The 26995-nt window shown below is 35.3% G+C and overlaps 2 protein-coding genes across 2 annotated transcripts; both read right to left on the bottom strand.

Moving 5' to 3' along the window:
- Window positions 1-127: 127 nt before the first annotated feature.
- LOC109108150 (presequence protease, mitochondrial) lies at window positions 128-13106 on the bottom strand. The gene is made up of 27 exons (XM_042718939.1): window positions 12871-13106; window positions 12519-12615; window positions 11653-11759; window positions 11381-11532; window positions 11180-11294; window positions 10991-11087; window positions 9878-10038; window positions 9663-9789; window positions 8315-8403; window positions 8095-8223; window positions 7897-8010; window positions 7632-7728; window positions 6967-7101; window positions 6623-6761; window positions 6399-6515; window positions 6183-6312; window positions 5471-5591; window positions 5190-5266; window positions 4935-5100; window positions 4754-4854; window positions 3817-3937; window positions 3683-3733; window positions 3483-3595; window positions 3187-3312; window positions 2914-3059; window positions 926-1028; window positions 128-554 (listed from the first exon to the last, which is right to left on the bottom strand). The coding sequence occupies exons 1-27, from the start codon at window positions 12915-12917 to the stop codon at window positions 461-463; spliced, it is 3072 nt and encodes a 1023-aa protein (XP_042574873.1). The 5' UTR covers window positions 12918-13106; the 3' UTR covers window positions 128-460.
- A 1472-nt stretch (window positions 13107-14578) lies between these two features.
- LOC109108102 (Krueppel-like factor 6) lies at window positions 14579-19028 on the bottom strand. Its single transcript, XM_042718938.1, has 4 exons — window positions 18719-19028; window positions 17315-17789; window positions 15715-15838; window positions 14579-15636 (listed from the first exon to the last, which is right to left on the bottom strand). Exons 1-4 carry the CDS (start codon window positions 18833-18835, stop codon window positions 15585-15587), a joined length of 768 nt encoding a protein of 255 aa, XP_042574872.1. The 5' UTR covers window positions 18836-19028; the 3' UTR covers window positions 14579-15584.
- Window positions 19029-26995: the final 7967 nt, after the last annotated feature.

Genomic DNA, 26995 nt, shown 5'->3' with positions numbered 1-26995 from the left:
TTATTAACCCTTGTGCATCAATTTTAAAAAGTTACTCCGAGGTCATTAGAGGACAAAAAGGTCAGTATAAAAAAAAAGTCGTTAAAATTTGAAACTGAGAAGTACAGGTTTAAAAAAAAAAAAATCATTCTAGTTAAACATGGTCACGTTTATTATAATTCTACACATCTCATAAATACATTTCTAACTTACAAATCTCACTCAAATTACAACACTGCAGAATCATATGAGCGTTTTTCAACACTGATATAAAAAGATGGAATCCATTCACAATGTGTTGTATAAACAAATGTAGTCTTAGAGAACTTTAATTCAGGTTCTTTAAGCACCTCTGTTCCTCATGATGACTCCTGTAAGGAAGAAAACCCACTCTTCTAACAGAACAAGACCGATTTGTGCGTGATCCAGGAGCGTGTGCGTGTCTTTCACAATCCTGATAATAAGAAGAGAGGTAAGAAGTCTATTTGACCACCCAGGATGGGTCTTTTCTGATGCTTTCATTTTCTGGGCCAAGAATAGCCACTCCACATGTCTGCTGACCGACACCAAGATACCTGTTTAACACACACACACACAAAGTAAATATTATATGAATACAAAAAAATATAAATAATATAAATATATAAATACAAACACATGCACGTATATATTTTGAAAATATTTACATGTATATTCATATAATTTATATTATTTATAAATATATTTAATATATAAACAAACATTATTATATATATATATATATATATATATAATATATATATATATATATATATATATATATATATATATATATATATATATATGCGCATGCATTTATATATACACAATAAATATACACAGTACACACATATTATTTAAACAAAAACACGATTAATCGTTTGACAGCACTAATAATTATATTATATACATTTAAATGTTTTGTTACCTGCCAGCGACATCAATTAGGTTTTTATCAGTCACAGCGAACAGTCTCTCTCTGTATCTTTGTTTCATCTCATCTGTAATGCCGTTTAAAAAACGCCCCAAACCTACAGCACAATAACAAGATCCTAGTGAACTAGAGAGCAAATATCATAGAACACAAACTCAACATCCAAACACCTGAGGCCTGTAGCACGAAGCCAGTTTCGGTTTTTACCCAGGAAGGTTCATGTTTCGTCTGAGCAAACTCTTGAGCTTTCGGGTTCAAGCAGCCGGTCTGGTTTTGAGTGGGTTTCGTCACCATGGTAACTTATGCTACAGCTACCCTGCTCCGGAGCAGGTTTTATTCCGGTTTAGAAATCGCAAACCCAAACTGGACCAATCAGCTGTAAACAAAGTGACTTTGCTGATACAATGAAGCCACTCCCCTTATCTCTCACTTCAAATTAAAGCAGTTTACAGTCAGACAAAATTGCTCGACTTTTGCTGCTACTTATTTATTATATTTCTAGTAAATAAATTATAATTAATATATATATGTAATTATTATATGAAGTGGCAATTAATTTGAAGCACTGCATTTAAATTAAATTAAATATACCGGTATATACATATAGATACGCTTTGCTCTGTGTGAGAACTATGTGTAAAGCTCTGTGTGAAACTATATAATTAATTTCAGTTGATTCCTTTGCATAGTCATATTTTCTTTTTGCTGCCTTCTCGAACTTTTGCTGATGCAGAAGTGTTTATTCCTGCCTTAAGTTGTAAATGCATTTAAATGCATTACATTTTTAATAACATCTCTTAATCTTCAGCAGAAAAGTGAATTGCGCTGACTCTCGCGAGAAGGATTCCCCCAATCTGGACAAAGTTACAGATGTTCTCTCACTTAAACTCTCAAAATATAGTGCTCTGTGACTAGAAAAGAGGTAGAAATAATTAACTGAAAAGGAGTTGCTGTACTATTTAACGAAACAGATGTCATTTCCCACTGTTTCATTAACCTTATTAAATGTGTCATCTTTCCCATTTAAATTCTTACATTGTTTCAATTATTTCAGTTAGAATAATAAGAAACTGTAGAGCTGTTACTACCATTCAAATGAAATCAGTAATAAACTCCCATCTTCAGGAAACACCGAAGCGGCATTAGATGTATTTACACAGACTGTTGGATGAAGCTGGGGTGCTATAAATACATTTACACTGCAAAATTTCGAATGCAAGAAAAATTGTATAAGATTAATGTTTTAAATATTTTTTAAACATATAAATAAGAAATGTTGGGGAAAATGCTAAGATAGATTTAAATATGAAACCAAACCAGTAGGTGGCGGCAAATGGGTTATGAATGGGTTACTGAATCAATGACTAACTTGATTCGTTCAAAAACGTGGACACCATGAACGAAACACCCCTGAGATGCTCGGAGACACAAAACAAATTGGAACAATTTTCATCAGCGAAACTGAGCAAAAACAGTCAATATTGTGTGTAAAATCTAAGTCACTTAATTTTACATTTTTGATCACTGAGCTGATCATGCGAAAAATCGTCTACCGATATGGCCAGTCGATCGGTGCATCTCTTGTTTTGTCAACTCTAAACCTAATTTGAAACTCTGAGTTTGTTCAGCTAGCTTCATGCAACAGGCCACTGAGCATTTAAACAAAAACAAAAAACCATATTTAAGCACCAGAACATTTTAAAGACTTCTACACTTCCCAAAATGTAAACAACAATCAATCACAACAATCACAAAACATCCACATGTACAAACATCTAAACCAGGGTTTTCCAAGAAAAGCTAATAATCATAAAAAATGATTTCAATTTCTTATTTTTACATTTTAAATAGAACTGTGAATATACTGTCAAATATTTACTTCAAATATTTGAGAATCCCTTGGAAACCTTAAACCACTATAGTATTACACAGATGGGCTAAAATGTCACTCAGTGTCCCAAGACACAGCCCACATTACTGACCCTTATCTGAGGGGGCGACAGGTGCATCAACAGCTGAGAAAACTGAGAGCTTGGCCTCATCAATGTCTTGCTGGGTAAACTTTCCCGCTCGCGCCCACTCTACTCCGCCACGGAAAGCCGACAACGTCTGGGTGGAGTTCGGGTCTCTGAGAGATTGCCATGTTAAATCAGATAATAAAACATGATTGACTTGGAACTTAAACATCATTATATATGAAGGAAATACACTAATGGATACATTGCATAAGATCCAATGAAATGTGTAGAATGTACCTATAGGAATAAAATGAGAACAGGCCGCCTCCTCCCATTCTAGCTCCGCCTCCATAAGCCCCGCCCTTTTCTCTGATCTCTCCATGCAGGAACTTAGCAGTCATCATCCTTGCTAAAATACACAGACTGAGAGAGAACAACAGATGACAGACTGTCAATAAGCAAAGGACTGCATGATTCATCAAAATAAAACCATAATTGTGATATCATAATTTAATTCAATAAATATGTGCGTTTAAACTTGGATGACAACATTCATTATGCTCATTCTCATTACAAGAATGTGATTGTTGTACCTGGCGTAATCGGTGTGTGTGAAGGGGACGGCGCGCACACACTCGCTGACAAAGTTCACATTAAACGGAAGCTGGAAATACGTCTTCATCTGACAGGGTTTAAAATGAGGCTCCTGGCAGGATGAAGAGGGAGATCGGTGAGAACGCTACACATCAATCAAACCTGAATGCTGCTGTAATGCTGCTGCAAACGCACTCACTGAGATAAGTTTACGACTCGCAGATGATCCAGCTTGAGGATCTAACGCTCTCTATGAGAGGAAAAACAAACAAATCAAAGCTTAATTGATTGTGAAAAGTAGTGTCTTCTAAAAAGAAAAGTGTGGCGTCTCACCTCCACAACGGTTGGTCTGACAGGTTTGCGCTCTTTCCTGTTGGCTGCTATATTACCTATAAACCTCTCCACCTCTCCAGCTGCTTCTGACATTTTCTGCGGCGTGGCGTTCACTGCACACCTGAAACCATGACATCAATCACATTTAAATGCAAATTTATAGTCAGTTATTTGTTACAAATGTAATTTTGATTTTTTTCTAATTCTTATTTTATGTAATGATATGGTATCGTCACTTATTATGGTTAACTAAAACTGAAAGTAAAACTAAAGCCATTAAAAAAGCTACTTGAAATAAAAACTAGTTAAAAAATAGTTTTACTTAATTTGATGTACTAAAATAAAAAAAACTAACTTCAATATAAATGAACAAAAACTATATAGACATATATAAAAAACCCAAAACCATGAAGTTACAAAAACATACAATAAAATAACTAAAACAATTAAAATGAAAACAAAAAATATAAAAATAAAAACAGTCAAAACATTAATAGCAAATAACAGTGATCAGCATCAAAGGCTATATTCATGACGAATTCAGGAGTAATAATATTTAAATTTTAGTATAGTCAGCCACTAATATAGTCAATTATTTAAAAATATTATTTTTACAAATGAACTAAAAAAAATTATATTGATATATAAACTAGATATAGATATAAATATTACATTTATATACAACCTTTCAATTTGATATTCGATAAAAATTCTAATTTTTTTTTCATGAGAAACTTTTCCATTATGCCTATTAATGTAATTTCTGAGTAATAACGTTTCCAAGTATAGTTTAAAGTGGGACACACTAATGAAATATGTTTTCCAGTCAAGAAAGACCTACAAAAACCATGTAAAGGCACCTTTCAATAAATACACATGGGTAAGGCTTGTGTGACTAATTCTACATAAAACTTTCATTTGTTAATTTTTCATGTACCTCATGTTCTCAGGATTCAACAGGTGTCTCTTTATCCGGGGAAGTTTCCTCAAAACGGAAGTCAGATCAGTCATCTCAGCTATTCTTTTCATAAACTTCACCTGAAATTAAAATACAAATGTACAACAGTTTCTTCTACTCAAAGCTGTTAAAGACTGGAGATCAACATCCCAGCTCTCACCTGGTCCATCCCGCTGAAGGCCTCCTGCAGGTCTGCTGTGGGAGTGAGGGTTCGAGCCGCACGCGTCATCGCGTACATGTGACCAGAGTACGAGATGCCATTGGACAGCTCCTGAGCTGACATCATGACCAGCACACGCAGACGCTGCTCGTCATCAAACCGAGGGCTGGAGATGGGCACGACAGATTCTGCATCAGTTTAAAATCATTCAGAGATTGAAACATTTATTTTTCTGTCTCTTTATAAAAGACTAACCTGTTGAAAATGTCACTCCACAGCTGAAACATGTCAGGTAGATTCCTCTCCAGACAGGAAGATGACAGGATAATACCCTAAAAAACATGAATAAAGAGAAAAGCATAGATTGCATACTTGCTCTAATGCAAGCACAAGCTCAAATCTCAACAACAATTCATAGTTTCAAAACCTACAACCTTCTGGCTACCAGTACGGAGATTTTGGCTACTGCATCAAATCACCCCCTCTTTAAAAATGGATATGCATCATATTTATGTAAATTCACATGAAGGAGATACCTGCTCATACAGATCAAGGTCAGCAGTGTCCGGTATGATCTGTGGAGATACAGACATCCCTCCAGTCTTCAGCTCAATACGCTGGGCCTGCTGACGATAATCCAGCTCTCCACAGCCCAACCTGAGATTACATGATCAGTACAATTCTGTAAATTTTTCAAAATTATATAATCTGAAAGCTGAATAAATAAGCTTTCCATTGATGTATGGTTTATTAGGATTGGACGATATTTGGCCGAGACTGACTTAAGACTGTTTTTTGTGGTCCAGGGTCCCATATATGCATGTCTATGTACTTCAATGTAATTCAACTGGTATTTTACACTTTTGCCACTACATATTAAGTCATTACTTATTAACTATTGTAATTATTATTAAGTGATATTTACTAGATTTGTGAACTAGATTTAGAAATAGTATAACAAACACAGATTTATAATGTGAAACCTCATAGCAGCAATTACGGCATAGTATAAAAATAAATATCTGCATATGTCAATATTGTACCAATATGCATAATGCACACATCCATATACTGAATATATAACTGCATCTGTTCATAAGTAAAAATATCTAACTGCTGGATGTCACATTTAAAATCACATTTCAAAAATATTAAATAATAAAAACATTAAATCATATATTCTCACATAGACTGGACTGATTGGATATTATCTAGTCCATGCCGTGATAAACCACAAAGGTTTCATACTTGGTGATGACGCTGCAGAACAGAGGAACATAGATCTTCAGGTCTTCAGGGAGGGAGTTGAGGTTGCACATTGCTCTGAAATACACCATGCCATTGGTGGGCTGCTCACAGTACTGTACAGGTACACCGCCTAGACAGTAAATGTAGGAAATAGTTTCTTCCATCTATCATTTTAACTTTGAGTGTGCTTGTTATATGTATGCATGTGCATTTCACCTGCAGTTCCCGGCTGTACAGGTGTGTAGGGAATGATCGGCTCGATGTCGGACACCTTTAATGCAGGTAGACAGGAAGCATCTTGAGTCGTGCTCTGAGCGGCCAACAGCTGCAAACCTGAAGCAACAACAACAACAACAACAACAACAACAACAACATTAAACCATCTACACAAGAGAAGGAGAGTGGTTATTCTGGTCCTTCCTGTGGTCTCATGATCACACCTTTCTCATAGATGTCTTTGTGGTCTGCATCGCTAAGGTTCTGTATCTTCTGCTGGAGCTTCTGTTCCTCAGCTTCAGCCTGTTTCTCCAAGAATCTCTCATCAGGACTCATGGTAAGGGTCAGTCGATGGGCGTTATCCTGAAACAGACACAGACACAAATTACAATTTAGCAAACACATACTAAAAAACTGCAATTATGAAACAAACATCCTGTTATAAATGCTGTTTTTCTAAAGCACTCCAACAATGAGCACAATCATTTGTAATTGTTTTGCTATTTCCTATTTAGTTTAAACTTTTTGGTCCATTTTTTCCGTGTTTTCTAGTTTTAGGGTTCATTACCTTAAAATAGTGCTGGATTTTGTCCTGGAGGTAGCGAGGGTTCTCCTTTAAACACTGCCGGAACCTGGACACATTCTCACTGATCTTCAACAGCTGCACTGGATCACCATCATGATTCCAACAGGATGCAATATACTGACAGACAGATAGGCAGGCAGAGGTAATGTTATTATTATTATTTTGCAAGTTATATTTTTAGTAAGTGTGAAAATGTTTTTGAATGTTACCCTCAAATATCTAGTGAAATTTCCTAAAACCAACTTATTACTATCAAATAAATAAATAAATAAAAATAATAACAATAACAAAATTAAAAAAAAAAACAAAAAATCTTTTCCAAAAAAAAAAAAAAAAAAAAAAAAAAAAAAATTTATATATATATATATATATATATATATATATATATATATATATATATATATATAAAAATATATATATATATATAGAGCTTAACTTAATGAACTAAAATAACAGACTAAAAATGAAATAAATTATGAAAACTACATAGACATTAAAAAAGACAAAGTAAAAAAATAAAATAAAAAAAAACAATAAAATTACTAAACCTTTCAAATCAAAATCGAAAACAAAATATAAAAACTAATTTAAAACATTAATAAAAACTCTAAATGATTCTAAAATAACACTAGTGTGCGTTTACTCACTGAAGCGAGAGCAAGACCAAAGCTGGTGGACTGATGTTTCATCTGAATCTCGATTTTATGCAGCAGAGCTTCAATCTGCTCCTCTTCAAAACCAGTTCTGAAACAACAATTCATTTACATTCATTCATTTAGCAGGTGCTTTCATCTAAACTGATCCTCAATTCAGATTCTCAGAGTCAATCCAGACATCTGTACAATGGAAAAGCTTGATTTCATTTAAAACACCTCACTGCATTAAAGCAATAAAAACCCAGTCAACACTCACGCAATGATGTCATCGATGGTCTGAGCAATGATGTGTTTGACAGTCTCAGTGTCGTCCTCTGCCATGCCCTGAAGACCGATGGTGAAAGACGCTTGTCTAGTGCTGCCGTCAAACCTGCGGCAATCACACTTTTATAAAGCTCCACTCTCAATAATCAGAAAGATGAACTGATTTTGAGAGTCTTGTCAAATAACGTACCCCACTGAAGAAGAGAAGTCAGAACCGATTTCGGGCTCGATCAGGGCTTTGTAGAAGGGAGAGTTTGGACCAGAGATCATCAGAGAGGAGAGGAGGCTCAGAATGAATGCTTCAAATGTGTCTGTGATGCTGAAACACACGCAGACAAGCAGTTAGACAGCTAAAACACAATTAAAAAAAAAAAAAATGAGAGAAACTGTGTAAATATTTGTCCACTCACTCTCCCAGCAGATAGCTCATGCAGAGCGTGTTTTGTTTGATGGGATCTGGAGCAAGTGCATCTGGCCTGCAAGTCACATGATCCACTCTCTGAACAAAAACAAAACATGACAAACCTCACAAAGCTGTTTTTACAGTGTGTTTGGACTGATTATGTTGCATTTTCTGTAGTGATGGGCGCTTTCGAAACACTGCTTCATGAAGCTTTGAAACATTTACTGATCTTTTGTTTCGAATCACAGATTCAGAGCTCGTTTCAAACTTGCCAAGTCACGTGATTCCAGCACATGAGGCTTCATTATGTCAAACTGTTTTGAACCTTGGCATTTGAAACATTTCTTAACCTTTTATTTCAATTCAGTGGTTCGGAGCTTGTTTTAAAACTTGCCAGGTCACTTGATTTCAGCAAACAAGGCTTCATTACATCCTAGGCTGCATTTACACGACAACGATGTGGTCAAAAACTATGTAGTTTTTAAAAAGTTTCACGTATACAAGACATTTTCAAAACAATTCGCGTTTACACATATCCACGAAAACAGCCAAAAACACTGTATTATGAAATGATAACGGTGGCATTTTCTAAAACTTGCACTTTGAAACCTGTTTTCAAAAATATGTGTTTTCAGTCTTCAAAACGCCGTTGTCATGTAAACGAAACACTTTCAAAACACTTCCAAATCTTTTGTTTCAAATCAGTGGTTTGAAACCTTGATTTCAAACCATTTATAAATCTGTTAACAAATGAGGCTTCATTACGTCATACAGTTTCAAACCTTGCTTTTCGAAACATTTCAAAATTCTGAGGGTTTGTCGCTTGACTGATTTGGGTGAACTTATAAACAAGCACCAATGGTTTTAACTGAACTTGGGTCCGTATTATAAAATAAGTTCCTTTTTTATTGATTTAATGAGTTTTAATACTCATGTCTGCAATGCATAATACAAAAAGGAGAATATTAATTTCCTTCTAATTGACCTAGTTTGTCTGCCTAATAGTACACAAAACAAGCAGTACAAAATAATATTAAAAAACCCACAAAGTTCAAGGAGCTTTCTTATTTAATGGTATTTAAATATTTGTTGATTACATTTAATACTAGATTACATTTTCGTGAAAACGTGAAACTGGTTCGTAAGAGGCGTAATTATACATGCTTGAGGGTTGTATTTATTTACATTTTGACCAGAGGGTACAGCCAGACTATGGTGTTCTTCGAAAAAAAGTGAATCATTATGCAAAGCAATTGGTTAAACTAAATCAGTTTTGAAAAGCTTCATTTCTCCCATCACTAATTCTCAGTGTTTATTATACGGCTCATTCTCATGTGTGTATTGTTTAAACATACAGGTTTGTCCCAGTGTGTCTGAGGTGGAACTGCAGTGTTTGGTTCTGTTCTCTCGAATTTAGACAGAGCCTCTTCTTCGATCTGCTGCAGGTGCTGCTCCAGCGGTAAGTCCCCGTATGTGAAGAACCTGCAAAACACACAAACAACAGCCAATAATGAGCATCGTCTGCTTTCTGCACAGTCCTTTACTGATTCTGAGAGTTTTATGCGTGTACCGTGCATTGCTGGGGTGGTAGTGTGTGGCGTGGAAGTGTTTGAGCTGTTCCCAGGTCAGGTCAGGAATGGCTAGCGGTTCCCCTCCGGACACAACAGAGTATGTGTGATCCGGCAGGAGTTTATTCTGCAGGTGCTGAGCGTACAGGCGCTCATTATCTGACTACACAAACAACACATACAAGAGTAACAGAGGAGACTGTTAGTCTTAAAACTCAAATCAATAGAAATGTGGCATTTAGTAGCATTGTAACTACTATTTTCAATAGGAGAAAAGGACACATGCAGTGACATATTCAGTATATTAAAGTGTGCATTATACAAATTTAATACTATCATTATGCAGATATTTATTTTAACACTATGGCATAATGGCTGCTATGATGCTGCTATATGCATATTATAATTCTACAGAGTGTGTTTTATATTAAACTTGTGATGGCCAAAATAATGGCTTATAAAATGATGATAAAAATTTCAATTTAATGCACAAAAATAAATAAATAAATAAATAAATAAATATTTTTTTTTTTTTATAACAACAGGCTAACGAAGTCACTTTTAACAAATCAAACAAAAAATACAACAAAAGAACACATAATATTGGCTGATACCTACACTACCATTCAAAAGTTTAGTGTTGGTAAGATATGAATTTATTTGATCAAAAACACAGTAAAAACAACAAAATTGTGAAAGATTATTACCAAATAACTGCTTTCTATTTTAATATATTTTAAAATATTAGCATTATCATTTTGTGGAACCCATGATACATTTTTTCAGGATTCCTTGATGAATAGAATGTTCAAAAGAACAGTGTTTATTTGAAACAGAAATATTTTGCAACATTTTAAATGTCTTTAACTTTTGAGTAAGTTATTGCAATTTTTTCAGGGAAAAAAAAGTATATGATTTCTTTAAAAAAAACAAAAAAAAAAAAAAAAAAAAAAACCTTTACTGAACCCAAACTTTTGTACAATAGTGTATAATGTCACTTATATATCAGCATGTATCTCTGTGCATATCACCTATATATATATATATATATATATATATATATATATATATATATATATATATTAAATAAGAAGAACACAGAAGAGTTTCCTTACAAATACTCCTTTCATCTCATTGAACACCACACCCTTGAACACCAGACGACTCGAGGGATCGGTGGGGGTCTCGTGCTCCAGCCTCCAGCCCTCCTGCCTAAAAAAAACAAAAACATTAAATCCTTTTCAAAACCAATCTATGTGCCATGGAAAACATACACTATTTGAATATGTTTCAGAGTCATGTACCAGAAGTCTAGTTCTCTGAGACACGGGAAGAAGACAGCGTCCAGATAGACTGACAGAAGGTTCTGGAAGTCTTTGGCATTCTGGGTGGAGAACGGGTACATCGTGTAATCACTCGCTGGTGAGAGAGATGGACATAATCAGATATACAAACCACACACACACATACACTCACTTAAACACAAACACCTGTGAAGGAAGTACCTGTGAAGGCGTTCATGAAGGTGGAGAGTGAGCGATTGAGCATCTTAAAGAAGGGGTCTCTACAGGGGAAGCGCTGGGATCCACACAGAACGGTGTGCTCCAGAATGTGAGGAACACCAGTGCTGTCCATCGGCGTGGTACGAAACTGCACACTATAATAACACACGCAGAACACACACTCAAAACAATATGTACGTCATCGGGGCATACAATGGGTTTCAAATTAAAATCCTCGGATGTTTCAAAGCATTTATATCCTTCAAGCACTGTACCTAAAGAGGTTGTTGGAATCGTCTCGGGCTGCATGCAGATATTGAGCTCCTGTGGCATCATGGGAGAGTTTAACGGCTGTTAGGAACAAATCTGGCACTGCTGTTACCTAGAAAATACAAGTGCTGTAAACGTCTGGAGGACTATCACTGGTGAGACACTGACTGTTATAGTATAATAGCTTAGAACACAATTATCCTTACAAAGGCCACTGTATCATATTTGATGTATGCATTTATAAGGCCTCTAAATGATCAGCATGATCAAAACTTTGCTAAAAAAAAAAAAAAAAACTGTTGTACATAATCTACTACATGCATTCTGTTGTCCAATTGATAGTTCATACTTTTTTTTAGCAAGCAATAGGACTTTTAGTTTTGTTTAATTTTAATGATTTTTATGAAGTAAATATAAGAATAACTTTATGCTGTACTCTAATATTTCAAGATGAACAATTACTTGACTGAAGCAACTTCACTTGATCATACATTATCGATCATTTTTTAGAGAAGTCATGTTAAAATGTGAGTATCAGATATCATCCATCAGGCATCATTGTACTGGTTTGTATTATATGTTTTAAAACTACAGAGAGACCATAAAAACTAAACATTTAAATATCTTACTAAGACATATTATTGGGAGATACAGAGTGATATACTGTTATAAAGATCCAGATATTAAATAAAAAAAGATACAGTATTAACTAAATCAAACCCCTTGAGATTGTAAAATGCAAAATTAAAAATGTAAAATTGGTTTTATAGAAACTCTCAAAGTGGAAGGCAAACCCCTGCTTCACTGTGGGATGAGAAATAGAAATAGAAACATTATAGGCATGTTCATGGTTTGTTGACTTGTTCTTTACCTCTTTAACAGTGAACCCGTGAAGCTTCTGTCCCGCTGTGTACTGCAGTGCTCTCTCTACAGCAGAGCTGCCTCTCGACCTCCAAGAGCCCTGGAGACTACAGACCCCTCATTCATCAGACTCACAGATCTCACTAATCAGCATGACTAAGCTTTTCACAGAGGATTACATAATACAGTTCAAAACATCCAAAGTTATATCTATAAAAATCATGACAATTAATAACAATGACCTGAATGATAAATTAATTGCAGTTAAAATACTAACAATAGCCTAAAAAGGAGCACGGATACATCTGACACTGAAGGCTGAAGTTTAATTCATCTGAACTGACAAGAGCCGTATTACTCACCTCAAATTCTTGAGTTTCGTAATGAATACCTTGCTATGACGAAACATTTTAGATGCTTAAATCTACCACCTCTAATAATAACTGTGACTGCCGTACCAATTTAAAAGTTAAAACGCATTATATCTGTGTTGCTAGATTCATGTTTCCGTTATGATTAAAGCTCTGTCCTTCCATGCCCCATGCTGTAAACGGCGCATGCGCACTAGACGCGTCCGCAACAGCAAACAACGCTGCTTTTCATTGGCTGCACGAGAAGAAGAGCGTAGTTGATTGATTAATACCGAGCCGCTGCTTCTACATAATAAAAGTATGCCCACTTAAAATAAATAAATAAAATACATTTGATCCTATAAAAATATTGTATGGGAAAAAAATACATATTTGTAAAACAAAGGATAAAGAAATGCAAGATGCAGGTTTTATATATATATATATAGATATATATTATATATATATATATATATATATATATATATATATATATATATATATATATATATGTATATATATATATATATATATATATATATATATATATATATATACTTGACCACTTCACCAAACACTTTTTGTAATCACAGGCAGGTGTCAGTAGAAACAGGTCACTAAATAAACACAAGGGTCAAGTAGTTAGAAATGGAAGGAGCGCCTAAATAAACTTATATATAAACATTTCATTCAATCATTGTTACCACTGTAAAATAATATATTTTTAACACCTCTATTACATACTGGAAGTCCATTTAATATGTCACATGTTTTTATCTTATTCTATTAGTGCTGATTTATGATGCATTTAGCATTATCTGATCATTAATAATTATGAATTAAGTTTTTAGTAAATAATCTTTCCTAAAGTGTTACCCAACTTACATATTACATATGGAAGACAATGTGCATGACATGTGCTATGTTTTTATATTATTTCATTATTGCATATTTGTGATGAACTTACTTTTTTTCTGCCAAATTAATAAATTAGAATTTTTATTTTATAACTTAACGTATGACTTGTAACACATTACTTGTTCTTTCCAAAACTGAAATCTACTGACAGTCCTATAAAAGTCAAGTGGGTTTGTTTAAAGTTTCTTTCCCAGTGTTTTTGTGTGTGAGGGTGGGTCCGTAGAACATATCATTCATCTCACTGATGTCTGTTTTAAGTTCATGTAGCGGTAAAAGTCTATAAAACTGCCATGAACTTGGAAGTACTGAACATTTGTTGTAACACTGAACACAGTGCACCATATTTTTGTCCACACAATGTTCCAGAAGAGTCTGTTTACAGTTTACACACAGTTTTTTTTCTGATACAGGATCCCACTTTAATCTCTGATGTGTAATGTTTTGCACACTGTATAATAAAGAAACCACATAACAGAGTTTTATAAAAATCATTCATTATTATTGTGGTATAAAATGTATTCACAAAGATAATACTTTTTTTTTTTAAACAATATATCGTTTATTTACATAGAAATCTGCTTTTAACAAAGAAAATAAAAATACAAGCCAAAAAAAAAAAAAAAAAGTAAAACATTTACATCAGTCCCTTTAGACAAAAACATTTGAATGGTTACAAATGATCATGGTGTACAAGTAAAATTCAACATAAATTAAAAAAAAATGTAATGAAACAAATGTATGTAATATAGTTTAGTTCACAACCTTAAAAATCTTTATATGCACATAAAGTATAATATTGGAGTGCATTTTAAAATTCCCCCAAAGATACTGCAAATTCCATTCAGACATTAACAGCTTTCATGTAATCAATCCATAAGTGAACATCCTCGTCTCTGTAACATCTGCAGGGCTTTAAACATCTGGACAGCAAATGCTAGAGCTTCATCTGTGCCAACACGATGTCTGTCTGTGCTCGGAAAAGCAGTGAAATATCCTGATGCATTTTTCAAAATCATAAAATTATAGCATACTACACGGTAGCAGATCCAGCTCCACTCTTTAGGTAACAATCATTCAATTACACAGTTCGGTCATTCCAATCCTTCTGAAAAAACACAGTATTTGATCATCAGATTTTCCAGTTTCATCAAACCTGAACTTTAATTTGGCAAAGCGATTCTTGATGAATAGCTCATAATTGACTTTAAGAGAACCATTTTAAAGCACTAATGTCACATTTATTGGTTAAAAAGTACAAAAAATATTAATATGACTAATGTACCTTTAACTGCTAGATAAAGCAGGTCATTTGTACCTTATTTACTCCTAAAGCCTAAATTTTAGTATATTATAGGTACGTTTATGAAAGTTTTTTGAGATTGTAATAAACAGCAATAAACACTTATCTCAAATATGTATTTTATACAGCTACATGGACACTTAGCTGCTCTGGATATAAACACGTTAGCTGCGCAGTAAAGCAGAGTTTTCAGTGTGTTAATGCAAAGTGTTAGTGAAATATTATTTTTAATTTTGACACATATTCACTGCAAAGTCTGCAAATATGTTAACTTACATTCAGTACCAGACTTTCTGCCTTTTCAGTGCCTTTACATCTATGCTTTAACTTGAATTGAACAAGTCAAATGTCACCAGCGTAGGATAAAAAAATGCTAATACCTATGTTCTGCTGAAACTATTTCTTTAGCGAGAAGGTGCAAAATCTGCAACACTGACACTCAGCGAATACATAGAAAACCAGCTGTGGAAGGTCTTTGGGGTTCTGTGCAGGTCTTTGGGATTTGTGTTCAGATGTGTCGCTTCATGTGCAAGGCCAGATGATCAGAACGAGAAAAACACCTGAAAATAAAACAAAAACCATTATGTATAGCTAAAAAACCTGTTTGAAACAGTGTGTCTGATAATACACACACTCACCTGTCGCAGTGGCTGCATTTGAAGGGTTTGGCTCCGGTGTGTTTTCTGAAGTGCCTCGTCAGTTCATCACTTCGAGCGAAGCGCCACTCACAGCCATCCCACGAACATCTGTATGGCTTCTCACCTGCAGGCAGCAAACAGACACACAACGGCACTCACTATTTAGGTCTTAATTAGTGTTATATTTCACACATAACATCACACTAATTAAATAGCTTAACAAATAAAACCAATTAAAATCCCTTAATAAAAAAGATATTTGTTAACCTGCATATCATGTGACGCTTAACTGATATCAGAGGACCAGGAACATGCAAATGTGTTGTTAAATTATTGAAATATGAACAATCTCAGGGAATTCTTCTAGTAAGTATTTTAGGTCAAAGGGGTTCGTTTAACTGACAAAAACCTTTGAGAATCCCTGGTGTCGGTTTTTTGGGCAATTTAATCCTGTAGGTTTTTGAAAATTCGAATTTAGAAGACATCTAAAAGGCAACATGAAAGCATAGTGAGAAAAAGAGATCAAACTTGGGTCACTCGGTGCAACATGTTAGAGCACGTTCACGCCCGCAGGCCCACGTCTCCATGGTGTTCTCTGCTGTGATCTGGGTTCCTTTATATTCTTCATTAGTTCTTAGTAAAGTCAGTAGAGTTTGCAAACATTCTTTAGATCGCATGCAAGATGAAGAGTGTGGGAAGAGGGTTAGTAATCTATGTTCCTAGAGTGTATTACAGCAACACGAAGAATGAGCATTTCAGGAATGTAGGGAGTCACCAAACCGCAATTACACACACACTCTTCAAACATTCGCAGGTCACACAGCAACCTCTGCATGCTACAGTAAGTGTGATGCAACAGCAGCGCTACATGGAAATTAATGCATACTGTGCATGCACTGAAACATGTAGATTTATGCATTTGGTAGACACTTTTAAGCAATTACACGGCATTTTAAGTACACACTTAATAAGTTCATGCATTCCCTGTAAAGCCTGATATATGAAATAATAGTACGAAAAACACATTTTTTATGGAACTGTTTACTGGACCTTCAGACAAAAAAAAAAAAAAAAAAAAAAAAAACTTGTATATGTGTGTGTATATATATATATATATATATATATATATATATATTCTTGAGGCCCAAACTAAAAATAAGATGGTTCACAGAAGCAGCAGAAGGCATGTAGTAGATTGTGTACAACAGGTTTTCAGCAACGCTTTGATTATGTTGATCATTTAGAGGTATTAAAAATATGATACAGTAGGTTTATGGGGTCAAAAAAGCTAGCATGGATAAAAACTGTAACAGTATATAAATTATACTAATAACTGTGAATAGGAAACATTTACATTTAGCCTGCACATTAGGCAGACGCTTTTATCTGAAGCAACCTAAATTGCATTCAAAGCATGCTGTCATGATTATGGCTTTAAGAGTGGTTTTAAAAAACATGCTTTGTAAGGCAGCTAACTGAAGCGACTTTCAACGTGATCCAAATGGGAGAAGTTTTGTTTCCCAAAGCGGAGAACACTGTTGTGGCAACAGTAAATGAAAATACAGGCAGGACTATAGACGCTCACACAGAAACTGCTTACCGGTGTGTGTGCGTTGATGTGCTTTCAGATGAGAGCTCTTGGTGTACACCTTCCTGCAGCCAATGAAGTAACAGCGATGAGCTCTCCTTCGTCCTTCAGCTGACCTCTCACCTTTGCCCTCATCCCCTCTCACCCCTTCTGCATCTTCTTTACTCTCCATGAGAGCGAGAGAGGGCGAGGAGGACGAGGAGGACGGCGTCGGGGGTGTGTGTGCGATTACATGCTGCTGCTCAGATACACTGTGATCCGGTGGGTGTGTGAGCACATCAGCAGATCCAATGCCTAATGGCAAATGGGAAGCCGTAGCGATCTCGTCAGGCTTGGGGATTGAAGCTTCCGGCAGGGACGAGTTCGGTTCAGTCCCACAGCAGCGCAGAAACTGATTCCAAAGATTGTCAGACTCGTATACTGATCTCAGATCAGCTGCAGAGACGTAGGGCTCATTCTGCAGATAGCGCTCAAGCTCCAGACAAGTCTATAAGAGAGAATCAAGGGCAATCAAACACCAACCAGAATACTTTGCATGTAGGAAAAATTCTAAGATGAAATTGAAAATTCTAAAATGGAATTCTGTCATTATTTATTTAACTTCATGTCATTCCTATATGACTTTCTTTCTTCTGTGGTTTAGCACAATATCAGTGGTGCTCTTCTCTAAACAATAAAAGACAATGGAAATGGACTCTGTTGCGCTCTAATAATGATATAAAGGTAACATAAAGCAGTAGTCTGTACTCAAATATCACTGAATAATGCTTTAATCATGTTCCTCACATGATTCTTTATGGTGATTTTTGGTGCTGTACATTGTTTTGGAAAAAAGCAGCTCAGAGATTCAGTGTGGCACAGAATAAAATATATCAGTTTTGAAATGACATGAGCGTGTGTAAATGATGACAGAATTATCCTTTTTTGTGTGAACTTCATATTTAAAATACAACAGAAAAGCCCATAGCAGATTATTTTGAGACACCCTATGCCATATAATGACACCATGCCACATTTTTCTAACCATGACTTTAAGAAATATGTCTACACATAAAATTTGTAAAAATAAATAAACAATAGATGAATAAATAAGCAAGCCAGTCTACCTGGAGATATTAGTAAAGAAAAAAAAGAAAAGAATTACAGAATCAACGTGACACTGAAGACTAGGGTGAAAATTCACTATGCTAAAAAATGAATCATATGAATAAATAACATATATTTACGTGAATACAAATATATTCAAACAGAAAAGTGCTATTTGAAATCGTAATATTCCACAACATTACTATTTTTAACTGTAGTTTTGATAAACAAATACAGCCTTGGTGAGAATAAGAGACCTATGTGTGTGCGTGTATATATATATATATATATATCTCAAAGTATTTGTTGAATAAAGCTGGTGGTTATTACCTGTTGCCAGTACTCCTCTAGAGAAGGTAATGCGGTCAGGTATCCAGTGTCAAGGACACTCTGCAGCTCTTGGAAAATACTACACATGGGAATAACATCCATATTCCTCCCACGCATCAGATCTGTCAAACCCAGCTGGAAATCCTGGAGAAGGCGCTTTCCCGCCGTGTCTTCATGCGCGGAGGTAAGGCAACAGTTTGTTTGTCTTTAGCGGACGCTCGGCTGCACAGAGGCGCTGCAAACTTCTCATTTCAAAACAAGCGAAACGCGTTGAGTGTCGTCAGCAGCGGACGAATCAGAAGCGACCAGCTAGTGCCCCGCCCACCGTCTCAACTCCACCCAATGGGTGAGTCCGTCTGCCGATCCGGTTGAGGATTGGTCAGCGGTGTCTCTCTGTGTGATGATTGGTGGGTTGTAGTTGGCGCTATTTCTGGGGAGGTATATAAACATACCCCCTTCTTTGTAAATGAGGATGTTGTGGTACTTATGCATATTTGTACGAGCATAGATGGCTGCAGGCTACTAGTCACTGTAAAAAATTAAATAAATCTGTAAAATAACAGAAAAAGTACTGGCAGCTCATTACAAATGAAGTGTGGCTTTGTCAGCATGCAACATAAATAAAGTAAAAGTATAAATAAAATATTTTAAGTCTTCTGAAGTAGCCTATTAGCTTTGTTAGAGGAAGAGATATTCACAGATAATCTTACCCTCAAATGAGCTGGAAAATTGAGACACTTATTCCAGTTATTCTAGTTGAGTCTTGCGAACTGGATCAGTCTGATTCATGAACAAATCACTGACACTAACGTCAAGTGGTTCCCTGAAAGGATCTGACTCAGAATCTGACTCAATACAACTCAAATTTTAAATACAGGGTCACATACACTGCATTACGTCATGCAGTATAATGTGATTTTGCATCAAAGTGTAATGTTCAGTTACTGTTCATCATCAGAGCAACAGTGGGAAACTAAATAATCAGTAGCTAACAAGTGAATAAATACATGGAGGACATTTGAGGTAAATCAGATCTGAATCAATTTGTGATGTCTGTATGTGTTATTGTACTTTCCACACCCATAAAAGCCTGGGATTAGAAATACTGAGGTAAGGATTGCATAAACACATACTCTGTTATCCTGAGACCCATGCATTTTTACCTCTTAAAACCACTGTGGCATGTCAGTGTTTACAATCATAAGTTTTCCCCCTTTATCAAGACTGTGTGAATGGATAATGCACACATACACATGCACCAACATGCACGTACAGTACACACAGACAGGGGAGTGTGTACAGTGGTGGTGACTCATATTTTCTGTTATTACACTCACACTGTTTGTATTCAGTCAAGCACACATGCTCTCTTTCATTCTGTTAAAGATAATATTTTGCAACATACTCGAAATCACAGAGATTATTTTCATGGTAATTCATGACTACATAGACACAAAGACATCCACACAAACACAAATAAGTAGATAACCACAGATGCACAATAAAAACAAAAACATGAAAAATCATACAGCCATAAATGAAACACGGACAAAAAATAATTACAATTTAAACCCAATAACCAGCAAGCCTAAGCCTAAAATGACAAATTTAATTACACAAATTCACACAAATTGAAAAAAAGAAAAAAAACATGCACACACACACACACACACAAAATGAAGTGTAATTCTGAGTACTACAAAGTTGTTTTGGCACATTGTAATTTGAAAAGGAAGTAAAAAAAGATGATGTTGGAAGTGGCATAGAAGAAGTGTGAAGAACAAGCTGTATGATGCTATAATATTCACAATCTATTTGTAATAATTTGACAAGCAATCCATTTCACTGAATCAATTCAAAACAAGATTCATTTGCGACATTATGTTACTAATGTAATATAATATATTCCTTTTTGTTATATGGTACATAAAAATAATCAGTTTTCTTATTTAGTTAGTGAAAAGCAGAGTGAAAACAGGTTTTGGTTATTTTTCCTGTATTTGTTGCATTAAACATTTTTACAATCTATTTGTCAATGCTTAAACTGGTTAAATTGATTGGTCCTTCTAAGCCATTTCAGAGCAAATACACAAATATTGATCATGTGACTCAGTAAAACACACACATCATTCCACATTCAAATGCCTGTAGGCTGAATCTCACATACAAACACATTTGTTAACAAGAAGTCACCTCAGGGAAAACTTTATTGTGTTAGTGTGCCATTTTCCCATGATCCCTCATATTGAGCCTGACAAAACTCATTGCGAATGAGATGGAATTTAATTGAATTAAAAAAAGATGTACAAGACATCACATGCTTGAATACTCAGCAGGGTGTGTGACTAAATGTGAGAGCATATTGTTCTGTTACTAAACTAGTGAGACTCTCACACGTGTGATTGAGAAATGTTCTTTACAAGGGACTGACATTGCAAAATTGATGACATTATGAATTTTGCATCATTATTGTATCTCGTTGTGTGGGCCTGGCATTGTGTTTGTTTTGTGATTTGTTTCTTTGTGGTTGTGTTGATGTCTGTGAAAGGAATTACAAAAATACCATGAATGTGTGTATGTGCGTGTGTCTGCTCTGTTCCAGCTTGCTAACATTATTATGTAATAATGTTTCAGGAAGTAAATGCACACCTATACCTGGGAGCAGAGCTGGGTAATAACTGACTACATGTAATCTGGATTACGTAATCAGATTCCTAAAATGAAGTACTTATAATTAGATTGAAGTTAATTAGACAGCAGCTCTCAGTGATATGTGTCGGGTCCCCGCTATGATAGCAGCAACATTCACAAATGTTTACAGAACAAGCGGGAACCCAGAGTCCCTGTAGCTTTCTCTATTTCTGTTTTATCACGTGATAGAAAGTCTAAGGCCTTCTCAAACCTTAAGGCTGACCCATCTAATCTGCGGCTTATTATGCATCAAACTAAGATTGCTGTAGAGACAAAAATGAATTCCATCAAGTAAGCATTTTTAAACATTTGCTTATTAAAAAATAAATAATTTCTGATCAATGACTTAATAACCACAAACAAAACATGGCTAGAAGACAGCTGCAGTGCAACGGTCCTCAATGAAACAGTCCCTCCTAACTTTACTTTCATGAGTGTGTGCAGGACTGTTAGGAGAGGTGGAGGTGCTACCGTTCTATTTAAAGATGTCTATCAATGCAAGCAAGTGTCATTTGGTCAGTACTTGTCTTTTGAATATCTAGGTATTGTACTGAAAGATGCTCCACACATTCTGTTTATCATTATTTACAGGCCTCCAAAATACTCTCCAGCCTTTGTTGAAGAGTTCACAAAACTGTTATCAATGATTTCCTCAGAGTTTGACTGTTTTGCTATGCAGGGGATTTATATATTCACATAGATAATGCAGAAATCAAAACATATACTCTAAAAAATGCTGGGTTGTTTCAACCCAACTTTGGGTCAAATATGGACTAACCCAACTTTTGGGTTAAAAATTTAATTAATTTAATTAAAATAGAATGTAAAAATTTAACCCAACGGTTGGGTTAGTCCATATTTGACCCAAAGTTGGGTTGAAACAACCCAGCATTTTTTAGAGTTTAGATTTAATCATCAGTAGAGGTCTAAACATTTCATCCATTGTTATTAAGGATGTACTGTCTGATCACTTCTGTATTTTCTTTGATATATTGATCTCTGCAACAATTGAATCTAGATCTGTCTCTGTCAGAAAGAGATGCATTAACGAGAACACTAGTGTGCTATTTATGAAGGCTATATCTTTAACACCAAGCATTTCTGCAGACTCTGTTGATCTTCTCCTTGATTCCTTAAACTCAAACATTATAAATGTTATTGATGATATTGCTCCTGTAAAAGTAAAAGTTACACAATACAAATATATTATTCAGAATTTACTGATTCTTCCTAATTCCTCTTTTTCATCTTTTAAATTTTCTTTCTAAAATAGCCTATTGCTTGTATACACTCGCTTGTATACAACTTGACGTAATGTACTTCCTATTGTTGATAACAACAAATTGAATATATTTTCTTACTCTTCATATTTTTATATAACTATGGTACAACATTATCCTATTTAAATCAATGTGATAAACAAGATAGGTCAAAAGTAATCTAAAAGTAATCTAAAAGTAGTCTGATTATATTAAATAAAAAACGTAAAATAATTAATCATTACAATAACTAAGCAATTTGTCATGTAATTTGGAAGCAGTAATGGATTATAATTTGCAAGTAATCTATCCAGCTCTGCCTGGGAGCTTGTTAAATCTCGTTGTTTCATATCATCCTGTACATTATCCTTTCAAAGACTCATTTGTTATCACACTAATAAAAGAAGTAAATACCAACCAGTCAAATGAAGAAAGAGAGAGTTACTGTAAATAAGCTGAGTAAGTCCTCTTTTCAATGAGTCTAACAGAAGTGTGATATTCCAGCCTGGTTTATACAACCACCAGGGACACTGAGCACAATTCAGCACAATTTTCAGATTAGTGTTAGAGCAGTTGTTGAGTGTTTGGATACATCCTTGAATTCAGCCAGTCCATTACATGCAGCTACACACTTGATCAGACTTGTTTAAAGGGGGCGTTTGTACTTTTCTTAAAAGCACATTCCTTTTTTGTAGCAACTGTTTTGTTGTAATTAGTCTGTTCCTAGAAGTAGATTTACGCATACATACTGTACATACCTAAAACTTGTGACTTTCTCTTGTTCGGTTATTATTCTAGACTTTAGAACAGTCTGGGCTTGCCATCTTACAACACACAGAACCAGTTAGGTTGCCTTAAGAGAAATACCTCCTTTTTTGATCTGAGGCTCCACATCTAGCAAAAGAAGACTGCATGGATGGTTGAGAGCTAGATGTAGATTTAATATTGGGACAGCTTAGGAAATGTTCATTTTAGGTTCTTTCATGTCATTCTGAACATGTCTTCAACAACCTGAATTGACCCATAAATGAAGGGTAAACATTTCTTTAATGCCCTGTGACGTGTGGCCTTCAGTTCGGCCAATGACTGTGTTTCAGTTTTAGCTCACTAGTTTCCATACTTTTTAGCTGATTGTCTCCTTTTATTCATTTAGGGGCAGTTGTGGCCTAATGGATAGAGCGTCAAACTTGTAACCCGAAAGTCGCGGGTACTAGTCTCATGTCCGGCAGGGATTGTAGGTGGGGGGAGTGAATATCCAGTGCTCTCTCCACTCTCAATACCATGACTGAGGTGAGACCCTTGAGCAAGGCATTGAACCCCCAACCACTCCCCGGACGCCGCAGCATAGGCTGCCCACTGTTCAGAGTGTGTTTTCACTGCTGTGTGTGTGTGCACTTGGATGTGTTAAATGCAGAGCACCATGGCCACACGTCACGTCCTTTCCTTCCTTATTCAACAATTTGTTTGATGCGTTTTAATAAAGCATCTTCCAATAATTCTCTCACTGCTAATACACAATATGACAAGAAGGCCATTACTCTGAGAACAGCAGATCAGACACTCCTTTAAAAAATTGTAATTGCATGGATAATGTAACAACTGTATGTACTTTTGGAGTTTTTGGATTTTGGAGCCCCGTACAGTTAAGTGAGAGGAATTCACTGTCGTAATTATATCTGCAGTAATTACAGTGGATAGCTGTACATGTGCATTTGTTGCTGCCATAAAGCAATTCCCGCAATTTTGCAATTGCGAGAGAAGGGAAAAATTGAGAGGCAATACAGTATCAGCTGCATTAATTAAATACTCATTGATTGAACTGACAAAAAATTACATCAAGACGCAGTTTGCATTATAAAAACTTCCTTGTTGAAAAGTATTTATCCTCTTTTATTTATTATTTATGCCCATTAAAAGTGTAATTTTAACTTAAGTGAAGTCTGTGTCCTTAGTCAGATTTAATACCACACTGCATTTAACAGGTGAAAACAAGGCTGCGAAAGACATAAAGATGCCTTCATGATGTAATTTGATGAAGTAGGCTAATTTTTCATGACTCAAAATTTTCAAATCTGTTTAATGAAGTTTTTGCCTACTGAAAGTATTTATCAGAAAGATGTTTTGTCAGCTGAACAATCAGCTGCTGTTAAACAACAGTAGGCTACAATTCATTAAATGCACTGTACTTCTATCCCTCACAGCCTCATTTTCATTCATTACAAGATTAAATATAGGGCTACCCTGACTAGTCTAAGGCAATTTGTATAGAAGTTGTCAGCGCTGCAATGCAATCGTATAATATTTTTATACGAGATCTTTCATGATGATATGCTTTGATATTCTGTTATCTGATTCAAACACTGCCGTTATAAAAGAAACTTGTTTTATTTTCTTAGGAAAGCTAAAGCGTTACTAAGAATCCCATCAACCCACATGCTACTGGCATGACAATGTTCTCTGTTAACGCTCTGAATTTCCTAGAATATGTTGCCATCTCAGTGCAACACTTTGTACAATGAACTTGTGCCAACTCGCCCGTGGCAATGGGATACCCTGGTGCTGATAGGTGCACTGAATACTACACGACAGCAGATATAACAGGACTCACTGTCTCATACCCTCAGAGTCTGAAAAGCTGAAAAATGAGTCTGAAAATGACAAATATCTATCTATCTATCTATCTATCTATCTATCTATCTATGCATACTGTATGCAAATTGCTCCTCTAAAATGATTTATAGAATCATACTAATCACACTATCATGTGGATATGCCTGCCCTCAAGCCATATTTCAGTGGTGTGTTTGTTGAGTAATCAGAAAGCTCAGTAACAACATGTTCTAGTTCAGACACCTCACACTGTAATTGCCCTAATGGAAGCAAGATGAGCTATGAAGCAGCCCTGTGTGTGTGTTTTAGAGGGAGAGAGAGGTAATGACTCACATCTCTCTCTCTCTCTCTCACACACAAACACACACACACACACACACACACACACACACACACACACACACACACACATACACACATACAGGTATCATCATGGGGATGTTCCAAATGACATAAAGGTTTTATACTGTACAAAATGTATTTTCTATCCCCTTCCCTTAAACCTAAACCTTCGTTCTGTATGATTTATAAGCTCTTTTCCTCACAGGGACTATAAAAATCCCCACAAGGTTAAAATGTACTGTATTACTGTACTTGTTTGGTCCCTATAATGTAGGGAATATCAGATACACTCACACATTCACACACACACACACACACACACACACACACACACACACACACACACACACACACACACATCAATAAAATGAGAAGCTGAAGCTCTAACAAAACTGTATATGTCTGTTCTTACTAAAATAACAAAAATTAAATATACAAAAACGAATGAATAATATTAATAAAAATAATATAGACATTAAAAAAATAGCAAAAACTGAAAAAAATGAATACAACTTTAAAATGTAAATGAAAACAGAAAATATAAAAATAAAATCTATTTCGAAATATTAACAACAACTATAATAGTATATCAGTGATAGGCTGCTAAAGTTACACTGTTGGTACTAATGTTGATTATTGTTGATTAATGTTTTTTGTTCTCATTCATTTAGCTGTCAGACGGAGAATGTCTCATAATCAGCATTTATGGGCTTTTGTGTTTGGGTATCAGTTTTTTTTTTTAATACATGCATTAATGATTGATGAATTTTATGCATTTCATGTTGCTAAAATGAATGAGTTTTCAGAGGTCTATTTCAGTGGCTAAAGGGAATTGGCGCCATCTAGTGGGTCAATTTTTATCAAAGCTTTAACTTTAAGGCTGCACTCCGTAACTTTTGGCGCTCTAGCGGTTAATATACAGAACTGCGTGCGTCTTGCGGAAGAACATTGTAGCCGGAGCTACTTCTCTCTGTTTACGTCTATGGCAAATCTCGCAGAGCTTATGGCACTAGTAGGTGAAGAACTTGAAGTATTAAATTATTAACAAACATAAAGATCACAGGCACCCATCTACATTTTTATCTCCTGAAAACTATTTACTTGGATGCACTGCCTTAATGAATTTTCACTTATTAACCTATAAAAATCTCTGCATCAACATAGTGCTTGATATTGACATTTAAGTGAAAGATGAAGACTTTTTTTTTTTTTTTTTTAGCAAACACTGAAACTGGCAGTTAACACACCTAAAATAAAGAATATAAGATTGATCTCAAAGGAAATGCTAAAATACCCAACCTCTCATGTCCTCCACAACACTGCAGTCTCATTGGCTGATCAGTGACAGACGTGTGAAATCACAGCATTGCCACAT

The sequence above is a fragment of the Cyprinus carpio genome, chromosome B2, assembly GCF_018340385.1.
Source record: "Cyprinus carpio isolate SPL01 chromosome B2, ASM1834038v1, whole genome shotgun sequence".
Taxonomy (NCBI): domain Eukaryota; kingdom Metazoa; phylum Chordata; class Actinopteri; order Cypriniformes; family Cyprinidae; genus Cyprinus; species Cyprinus carpio.
The sequence above is the reverse complement of the archived record's forward strand: the minus strand, read 5'-3'. Positions and strand labels throughout refer to the sequence as shown.